The sequence below is a fragment of the Aspergillus caelatus genome (genome assembly GCF_009193585.1).
Source record: "Aspergillus caelatus strain CBS 763.97 unplaced genomic scaffold BDV27scaffold_4, whole genome shotgun sequence".
NCBI lineage: Eukaryota > Fungi > Ascomycota > Eurotiomycetes > Eurotiales > Aspergillaceae > Aspergillus > Aspergillus caelatus.
The window spans coordinates 366734-375525 of record NW_022475267.1 but is presented as its reverse complement, the minus strand read 5'-3'; the positions used below and the strand labels follow the sequence as shown (position 1 = coordinate 375525).

The following is an 8792-nucleotide window of genomic DNA, read 5'->3' as shown; positions in this document are numbered from 1 at the left end:
ACTCACATTCGTTCATGCAGTACTTGAGATAGGTGAGATTGCGTAGTTGTTCATAAGTCGGAGCGCGACCTTCCAACGAGGCGACCTCCTCGCGCAGCTTGTTCCAGATGCGGGGGTTTTTCGCCAGCATGAAAAACATGTTGCTCAGCAGCGATGCCGTAGTATCCCGACCAGCGAGAAGCACATTCATCAACTCATCCCGAATCCGCTTACGATCACCGGTTTGGTGCGCCAACCCTTGCAAAAACAGATACCTCTGCTTCTTCTTGTCGTCGTCGTCGTCTGCCGCAGCCTTCTCCTCGTCGTAATTGGCACGATATTTCAACGCCTTTTCCACAAACTGTTCGACCAACTCGTGGCACACCTGATTGCAGTGGTCCGCCTTAGCATCTCGGAAAAAGTGCCTCAGTGGGCCCAAACGCGTATTTTTCGCAATGGCGTCCTGCGCATAATTGAATGAACTGGCGAAATCGTTGTCGTCCAATTTCACACCCGAAATCCGTTTCTTGAGGGACTGGACGCTGTGACCGAACAGGAATTCCGTCGCCGAATCGATCGTGTAACAGAAGAACAACTCCTGCAGATCGACCGTGGTGCCGTCGGTCGGGATCAAGGCCAGCAAATCGGCCATGAGCTCCTCGAAGATATCCAAATGCGCGACCTGATCCTTGACGAAGTTCGGACGGATCATAGCGCGCGACTGCGCCCAGTGGTCGCCGTCGGTCGTGAAGATGCCATGACCGAGCAAAGGGCCGAATGCGTCGATCCGATTGCCGAGTCCGAAGTCTTTGAATTTGAGGGACAAGATCGTTTTGATGTTCTGGGGTTCGCACGTGACGATGATGGGGGTCCGCAGACGTCTGGCGCGAAAGGTGTTTCCAAACTGACGGAAGCGAGACCGCGAGCGCTCGAGGAGGATGTGCTTCTTGGCAGCATCGAGGTTGTCGCGAATGTTGTCGAGTCCCAGGAATGGGTCTTTGTTGACTTGGCAACGTACCGGTTGACAGTTGTTCGCGCGGGCTATGCGGTATTGAGTATATTTCCGCTGGAGGGCGGTCACAGTATAAACAAGGAATACCACAGCGCCTGCAAGCAGGGCGACTGGGTAGTGAGAAGAATTCAAGATCATGATGGTTGAGTCACTTGCGAGACCAAGAAGGCGGGTGTCGACCAGGGTGGTGGGGAAGCTTTTATATATACCCTCAATGTAGACAAAGAGTTCCAGGGGCAAGGTCCCGCACCTGACAGCAAATGTAACCTTCGTAGGAGCATTTGCCGAATCTCAACCATAGAACGCGTTCAGCATTTTTGGGGGGGACCCACAATCAATGAGGAGGAAAAACGACAAGGCCGAGGCCAATAATGTAGCAGATGAATGTCTTCTCGCAAGGTTTACCAAATAGGAATAGTCTCACGTTATGCCGAGATTTGTGAATAATCGCCAGATTGAACCGAACCGAAAATGATTCCTCAATGTCTCAGGAATAAATATCATAGTATCACTCTAGTGTCACGCCGAGGATTATCTCACGGCTATCTATAGTACAAGTTTTATCCAAATGAAAAAATAAAATGAAAAAAATTGTAGAAATAATGATAGAAAATAATCTAGAAAGAGCAAAAGGTTGAAGAATAGTAATCATCATCATTTCTGCATGTGAGTCCGACTAGGACTCGATCATCATAATCTAAGCAGTTTCGAGTTAGAGTGGGATGATTTAAGCCTTTGTCTCAAGAGCCCAAAGGTTGCAAATGCACCGCCTCTCGGTCTGGCCGTCATGGCGAACGCCACATCTCTCAAGCATTACCCGATCCAGTATAGTTTGATTATGCTAGGTATTCACCCTTACTGACTCTCTCCACCAAACCCCTCAATACTCCTCCTAACCACTCAAAGTCCCGTGACTCCAGATATACTTGAGCACTCAGACGCGTCCACAACCAATCACCATGTTGGAAAATCGGAACGAAGGTTTCAAACTCGTCTTTCAAAGTCACCTGCAGAAAATGCACCACCTTGCTGACGTCCCCAGCAGCCACCGGAGGATATGGTGACGACAACATTCGATTCTCCTTCTGTCCACCAACCGCGATCGGTAGTCGGACTGTGGACATTCCGCACCGACGGATCTTACTCTTAGCCCCGGGACGGAGATCGGGCTCTTGCAGGACATCCGTGCCGAGTGCAGCTGCAACAATGTCACCGCCTTGGATCGCGAGCTCCTCAAGGTATTTAAATATAGCGTCATGTCCACCGCACACGTCAGTGCGGAAACGGACGGCATCAGGGACCGTCAGATAGGCTGCATCATCACTCGTGGCCACAAATTGGAAGAGCTCTTCAAAGGCGGACCGTTGGCTCCCCACCGGCGTCAGAATATTCGGCTTGTCCGCTGTGGATGACGTGGGATCTGCTATAAAGCCCCAGGATGTTGGAAGCGTCGTCCGGATCAGATGTTGATGGCGCACCGGAACGTATAGAGCTGCACAACCACGGGGAACATAGAGCCATCTATACAATATCATTAGCTTCCTTGCGAACTATCCCGAGGGCCCGTTGAGCTGTACTTGTGCAAATTACTAGTGAAGAAATCGGGTTGTAACTCCTTTAGATCCAACGGAATGTGTCCAATTCCATGGGCGCCATCAATAACACTGAGAATCCCTTCATCCTTGCAGACTCTGGTCAACTCCTCAAAGGGAAACCTCATCCCGGGAAGACTAGTCACGGTATCGAACACCGCCACTTTCACGTTTAATCCTTCTGATCGAGCTTGTTCCACAACATCTTTGAACTTCTGCACAAGAGTCTCGTGGCTAATAGGGCAAATATAATCAACTTTTCTTGCCTGAAGCGGGGTGGTTTCGGTTAACGAGGTGATCGTCTTCTCAATTGCGCCGTATATGGTCGCGAAGTATATAATCACATCTCCCTCCTTATAGCTAAGATTCCGGAGGATAGTGTTCACTCCGGTTGTGGCATTCTTAACAAACACTAGTTCTTGCACAGGGACATTGAGAATTTTGGCAGTTGCCAGACGCGACTCATCAAGCAGTTCGCCATGAGTGTAGCGGATGAAAGGATCTGGCCTCGCTTCGATTTCGTCCTGGTACTTGCGGAGCGCATGTTTTACATGGGCTGGATATGTTCCGAAGGATCCTGGTGTACCGCGTAAGCACTTTGGATATTAATTTGCAAAGAAAAAGCAAACAAGGAACAAAACGACAAAAAGTATTTCCATAAAGTGCTCGGGTCTCGTTCACATATATATAATGCAAGGTTACAGCACGATGTTGATGCACTTACCATGGTTGAGATTCTTATATTTGGGATCGAACAGGAAATGCGTCAACATGGGAGCTCCGAATGGAGTTCGTTCGTATGAAGGAGATGCCATTCTATTTGCCTTGTTGAGTAATCCACAGTGTCTACTAAGTATGGTGACTGAAGATAAATAACGTGGTTTGGTTAATACGTGACATGCTTAAAATAGTTTCAACAAGGATGGAGATTGAAAGGAACGTCATTTCACCGAGACTACTCCGCCAATCAAACAGCCCGAAATCGTCGGGAACAAACCCCGCTTTTCACGCCCTTAACATGACCATCGGATTGTCATCCCGAATACTTTTGTTGTTGTTTGCTCTTGGTCTGTGCACATGACCCAAGGGTCTTGGACATCCCCATTGAACATTTTGGAGACTGCTTCTGATAGACTCCAAGTAGTAGTGTTGATCCTATCGCCGTACGCACGTGGACTTTCTTTCCACAGTGAGTATTATCATTCCACTCAGCGACTGACTGAATATGGAATTAGAAACACGGCATTCTACGAGAGAGGAAGACCCCACCAGGTCCAGCCTCTTAACTGACGAACCACACAATGAACTTCAACTCCCCCCCGTAGATGGTGGAAAAGATGCATGGTTGTTCTTAGCCGCTGGCTTCATGATGGAGGCTCTTGTTTGGGGTGAGTTCCTCAACCGTTTCCACTCATGATCACCTTTCTTACGGCTCTCTCAGGTTTCTCTTTCGCCTACGGTATCTTCCAGGACTTTTACAGCACGCACGAGCCTTTCAAAAGCTCAGGGAACCCTGCCGTGATTGGAACATGTATGATGGTGCGCTAATGTTTTCTTCGTTGAAAGACTGTTGTGGTTGCATACCCTAACTATGTTCTAGGGCGTAAACTACATGATCTCTCCTTTGACATTTGGCCTGCTACAGGGATTCCCCGTTCTTAAGCGGTGGTGCGCCCCTGTCGGGCTTCTCATAATGTGTCTGGCTCTCGTTCTGAGTTCTTTCGCATCTAACACCACTCACCTTATTGTAACCCAGGGCATCGCCTGCGGGATCGGAGGCAACCTTGCTTATTCACCCATGATTATCTTCATGAATGAATGGTTTGTGCACAAAAGAGGCCTTGCCTTTGGGATCATGTGGGTAAGCGCTTCTTCACTACTCTCAACCTGCCTGTCATCTTTGTGACGCTAACTATCCTGCATATAGGCCGGAACTGGTGTCTCTGGTGTGGTACTTCCCCTGGTGCTTCAATGGCTCCTGAATACTTACGGTCACAAAACCACGCTGCGCATTTGGGCCGTGGCTCTGTTTTTGCTAGCTGCTCCACTGCTCTATTATGTGAAGCCTCGCTTGCCCATTTCGCGTGCGTCGAGCGTCCGAACTTTTGACTTCAGTTTCCTTTGGTCGCACACGTTCCTCATTTTCCAAATGGGCAATATCGTCGAAGCCCTAGGGTATTTCTTGCCAACAATTTACTTACCTACCTTCGCACGCACTCTGGGCGCCAGTACGATCCTGGCGTCTTTGACCGTCATCTTATGCAACCTTGCATCGGTCTTTGGATGTATCGCCATGGGTCATCTGGTTGATCGGTACCATGCGACTACCTGTATCCTAGTGTCTACTATAGGTAGCACCATAGCTGTATTTTTTCTGTGGGGATTTTCCATGTCATTGGCGCCCCTATACGTGTTCAGTGTTGTCTATGGCCTTTTTGCTGGATCGTTCACCTCAACGTGGCCCGCCATCATGAAGGAGGTGGTGAAGAAGAGCCAGCTGGCGGATCCCTCGATTGTCTTCAGTTTCTTGGCAACCGGCAGAGGAATCGGAAATGTTGTCAGCGGACCGTTGAGTGACGCCCTGATCAAGGGCTCATGGAGTTATGACCCTTCAGCCTTTGCCTATGGCACCTCTTATGGCACCCTCATTATCTTTACGGGAATAACTGCGCTGTTTGGCGGATTAAGCATAATCGGAAGACCCTTCAAACTGATCTAAGCTCAGGAATGGCAAGTCCGGCACCTGGGGCTTCATGTGGTGTCCAGGAATACCCTGATCTGTCCCCGTTCGTTTCATATACTTATATTTACTTCATTAGGTGAGGTACGAATCATATGCTTACGATCGCATAACGCCCAGAAGTCATAATCGACATTCGCGCTCACCGATAAGAGGTGACGGAATGAAGAAAAGGAAAAGGAAAGGCAATTTTCGGTGTTAAACAAAAGTTTCTACGGCATCTACCAGACCCACACATTGTACGCACTAAACATAACGGTATCGGTCCATCGGCTCTCAATCAGCTTCAGCCTATCAAGAACTATGCATTCAAAAGCGTTGTTCATAGGGAAAGCTTCCACATTAACGCAGAGTTCAGTTTATTTAGATGACGACCCAATTAAATTACATTCTGATATAGCACCAACAATCCTTAGTTCATGTCTCAAGCCTTACCCCCACTGGCCACGCTTAGCACGGTCTTCCATTCAATCTCATCAGGTGTATCAGCGTGGATGGATAACTTGACATCAAGAGCGCTCCGCAGCTGCTCTTTAGTGCTCGCGTAAAGCATACACAGCTAGATATTCTACTCAGACTTGGCCCGAATATGCAACTCAATGAAGGGGAGGTGCACTCACTTTCAGCGGTGTGCTAGCAGGCACCCAACTTATAAACACTGTCTTGCACCGCTTGCCATCTTCTCCAAGGTCATACTCAACATCATAAACGGCATAACGTGGGGCTGAGTTGCCGCGGCTATCCACAGTGGAGCAGAGCTTCTGATGGAAGGTCTCAAAATCCTGTTCTGTAGATGATTCTTCAACTACAACAGCGGTTTGGTCGTCTGAGATCCGGTAAATCACAAATGATGGCTTTTTTGCCCCTCTTCCGGAACGGAGTTGCTTGTAGGCGATGATGCATTCATCCGCTATGGAAACACTATTGGTAACATAGTTAGTAAAGATGCTAGGAATGTGCAATACCCTAATAGGGGTTGTTGATTATAGCAGCATACCCTGATGGCATCTATAAGACGGACTTGGGTAAGCGAAAGTCTTCAAAGAGTAGGACGAGAATACACACCGACATGTTGATCGCTAGAAACTGAGATGGACTAGAATCTGCTAAAGAGCCTGAATTTAATTCAGTCAAGCCGACATTGATTTTTCACTTTATATTTGTTCTAGCTAGGCTGCTGTATTCTATAGAAAAATGAATGCCTAAGGAAAGATTGCGTTGATTTGCTTGGCGGATTCCCGGGGCCGCGCAATCCGGGATGCCGAGAGGTATAATGATTGAATCATGAGCTCTAACTCCCCCTGATTGCGACGCGCAATCAACTTCACCGAGGTTCTGCTGCCTGAAAATGTTGTTATGTTTTCAAATTCACCTAGCTTTCGAGTTCATGGGGTAATGAACAATATTTGAGCTGCCTAAAGTAAACCGTTTAGGCAAGTATGTTATTTTATCTATAAGTACATCGTATGTTATCGCACTCGTTTGCGATCAAGTTCTTATAGTACTGCTACGCGATCTCACAATTTAACTATCGCTGGTATACTCCACTCTCTCTGTATTCGAAGCTCGCTAATCTGCTTTGACTATCATTATGGATGGTAATATTCCCTACTAGCTTCCTTCTCGTAGCCTTGGGCATACATACCTTTTGAACTTCCATACAAGTCACAGATTGCTAATATAGTTTATGAGTTTACAGACGAAGTTGCTGCCGTTGTTATTGATAATGGGTATGACGATCATTCCTGGCAGTTGATTATAAATGCTAAAACAATCATTCAGTTCCGGAATGTGCAAAGCTGGCTTTGCTGGCGATGATGCTCCCCGGGCCGTTTTTCGTGAGTCAATTCTTTCTTCTCTGAAGGAGCTCATTGCATGTATAAGAACTGACGATGTTCCGTAGCTTCCCTTACTGGTCGTCCCCGTCACCATGGGTAATCCACCCCTTTTTCTTTGTCAAACAAACATAACTACCCTGACATTACCTTATCCCCGGTCGTCTACCACTTCAGGTCTAGTCAAGCTGCTAAAACATTTCGTAGAATTATGCTTGGCATGGGCCAAAAAGACTCTTACGTCGGAGATGAAGCACAGTCTAAACGGGGTGTCCTTTCGCTCCATTACCCGATTGAGCACGGCATCGTTAACAACTGGGATGACATGGAAAAAATATGGCATCACACCTATTTTAACGAGCTCCGTGTGGCACCCGAAGAACACCCCGTTCTGCTGACAGAGGCTCCCATCAATCCTAAATCTAACCGGGAAAAGATGACTCAGATCATGTTTGAAACCTTCAATGTGCCAGCCTTCTATGTCTCTATCCAGGCTGTGTTGTCTCTGTATGCCTCTGGCCGCACTACTGGTATTGTCCTCGATTCCGGAGATGGTGTCACGCATGTGGTTCCGATCTACGAAGGTTTCTCTATGCCACACGCCATCGCTCGCATGGACTTGGCTGGCCGTGACTTGACAGACTACTTGGCGAGGATCTTAGCAGAGCGCGGCCATAGCTTCACCACATCTGCCGAGCACGAGATAGTGCGCGATATCAAAGAGAAACTCTGTTATGTAGCGCTTGACTTTGAACAGGAGCTCCAAACCGCCGCTCAGAGTTCCAGTATCGAGAAATCCTACGAGCTGCCGGATGGACAAGTGATCACGATCGGCAATGAGCGCTTCCGGGCACCCGAAGCTTTGTTTCAGCCAAGCTTGCTTGGTATTGAGCAAGGCGGTATTCATGAGACTATATTTAACTCGATTCAGAAATGCGATGTCGATGTGCGCAAGGAGTTGTATGGTAATATCGTCATGGTATGTGTCTCCTACCTTTTACCCCTCCCTGTTCTTCTCCTTCTGCTTCCTTAAAGTGAAGTAAAATAATACTTGCAACTAAACATTCCTTATTATCTAGTCTGGCGGTACTACTCTTTATCCGGGAATTGCAGACCGTTTGCATAAAGAGCTTGTGAACCTGTCTCCTTCGTCGATGAAAATCAAGACCATTGCTTCGCCGGAAAGGAAGTACTCGGTTTGGATCGGTGGCTCGATTCTTACTTCGCTCTCGACTTTCCAGCAAATGTGGATTACGAAACAGGAGTATGACGAGAGCGGTCCTTCTATTGTGCATCGTAAATGTTTCTAGGTAGCTATACGATGGTTATTGTGGCATGGGAGGCTAGGGGGAATCGAGTCCATATCAACGATAGTTGCGTCAACAATAGGTCAATGTAATGCGTTCATTCATATCAAGTAGATATGGAAATTTAATGATGTACAAGAACAATAAAAAAGAAGAGTACGTACGACATTCTATACAAACTATTGCAGTTGCCTGGCGTAGACAGGGAAGCGGTCGCAGTCTTGGCAACGAGATATTCGTTCCCAAACACTAGGTCCGTTACAGATACAGCCCAAAACTAGAAAAGAATCAAATAAATGAATTATCTGCACTACATTGGCCTTGGGA

The 8792-nt window shown here is 47.5% G+C and overlaps 5 protein-coding genes across 5 annotated transcripts; 2 read left to right on the top strand and 3 right to left on the bottom strand.

The window, feature by feature from the left end:
• Window positions 1-23: 23 nt before the first annotated feature.
• On the bottom strand, window positions 24-1129 carry BDV27DRAFT_152289 (cytochrome P450; the record flags this gene model as incomplete). Its single annotated transcript, XM_032071534.1, has 1 exon — window positions 24-1129. A coding segment is annotated over one exon (1106 nt), but the record flags the coding sequence as incomplete, so codon positions are not given.
• Window positions 1130-1740: 611 nt separating this feature from the next.
• BDV27DRAFT_119721 (pyridoxal phosphate-dependent transferase) lies at window positions 1741-3491 on the bottom strand. The gene is made up of 3 exons (XM_032064932.1): window positions 3308-3491; window positions 2569-3160; window positions 1741-2512 (listed from the first exon to the last, which is right to left on the bottom strand). Exons 1-3 carry the CDS (start codon window positions 3396-3398, stop codon window positions 1828-1830), a joined length of 1368 nt encoding a protein of 455 aa, XP_031933491.1. The 5' UTR covers window positions 3399-3491; the 3' UTR covers window positions 1741-1827.
• Window positions 3492-3808: 317 nt separating this feature from the next.
• Window positions 3809-5302, top strand: BDV27DRAFT_140579 (putative MFS monocarboxylate transporter; the record flags this gene model as incomplete). Its single annotated transcript, XM_032069685.1, has 4 exons — window positions 3809-3971; window positions 4025-4122; window positions 4184-4444; window positions 4511-5302. 4 exons carry the CDS (start codon window positions 3809-3811, stop codon window positions 5300-5302), a joined length of 1314 nt encoding a protein of 437 aa, XP_031933490.1.
• A 222-nt stretch (window positions 5303-5524) lies between these two features.
• BDV27DRAFT_79463 (actin-binding ADF family protein) lies at window positions 5525-6380 on the bottom strand. The gene is made up of 3 exons (XM_032077618.1): window positions 6321-6380; window positions 5944-6244; window positions 5525-5882 (listed from the first exon to the last, which is right to left on the bottom strand). Exons 1-3 carry the CDS (start codon window positions 6329-6331, stop codon window positions 5748-5750), a joined length of 447 nt encoding a protein of 148 aa, XP_031933489.1. The 5' UTR covers window positions 6332-6380; the 3' UTR covers window positions 5525-5747.
• Window positions 6381-6611: 231 nt separating this feature from the next.
• Window positions 6612-8592, top strand: BDV27DRAFT_119716 (actin). Its single transcript, XM_032064931.1, has 6 exons — window positions 6612-6921; window positions 7023-7053; window positions 7106-7161; window positions 7227-7257; window positions 7366-8137; window positions 8238-8592. Exons 1-6 carry the CDS (start codon window positions 6915-6917, stop codon window positions 8466-8468), a joined length of 1128 nt encoding a protein of 375 aa, XP_031933488.1. The 5' UTR covers window positions 6612-6914; the 3' UTR covers window positions 8469-8592.
• Window positions 8593-8792: the final 200 nt, after the last annotated feature.

What these genes read in the sequence shown, in the direction of transcription:
- BDV27DRAFT_119716 (XM_032064931.1), top strand. An exon ending in TGCTCCCCGGGCCGTTTTTC is followed by an intron (nt 7,162 to 7,226) that starts GTGAGTCAATTC and finishes GATGTTCCGTAG; the next exon opens with CTTCCCTTACTGGTCGTCCC. An exon ending in TGTATGGTAATATCGTCATG is followed by an intron (nt 8,138 to 8,237) that starts GTATGTGTCTCC and finishes CTTATTATCTAG; the next exon opens with TCTGGCGGTACTACTCTTTA.
- BDV27DRAFT_119721 (XM_032064932.1), bottom strand. Translation starts at nt 3,398, where the DNA reads ATGGCATCTCCTTCATACGAACGAACTCCATTCGGAGCTCCCATGTTG. An exon ending in ATATAAGAATCTCAACCATG is followed by an intron (nt 3,161 to 3,307) that starts GTAAGTGCATCA and finishes GCGGTACACCAG; the next exon opens with GATCCTTCGGAACATATCCA. An exon ending in TTCACTAGTAATTTGCACAA is followed by an intron (nt 2,513 to 2,568) that starts GTACAGCTCAAC and finishes GATATTGTATAG; the next exon opens with ATGGCTCTATGTTCCCCGTG.
- BDV27DRAFT_79463 (XM_032077618.1), bottom strand. An exon ending in CTGCTAGCACACCGCTGAAA is followed by an intron (nt 5,883 to 5,943) that starts GTGAGTGCACCT and finishes TAGAATATCTAG; the next exon opens with CTGTGTATGCTTTACGCGAG.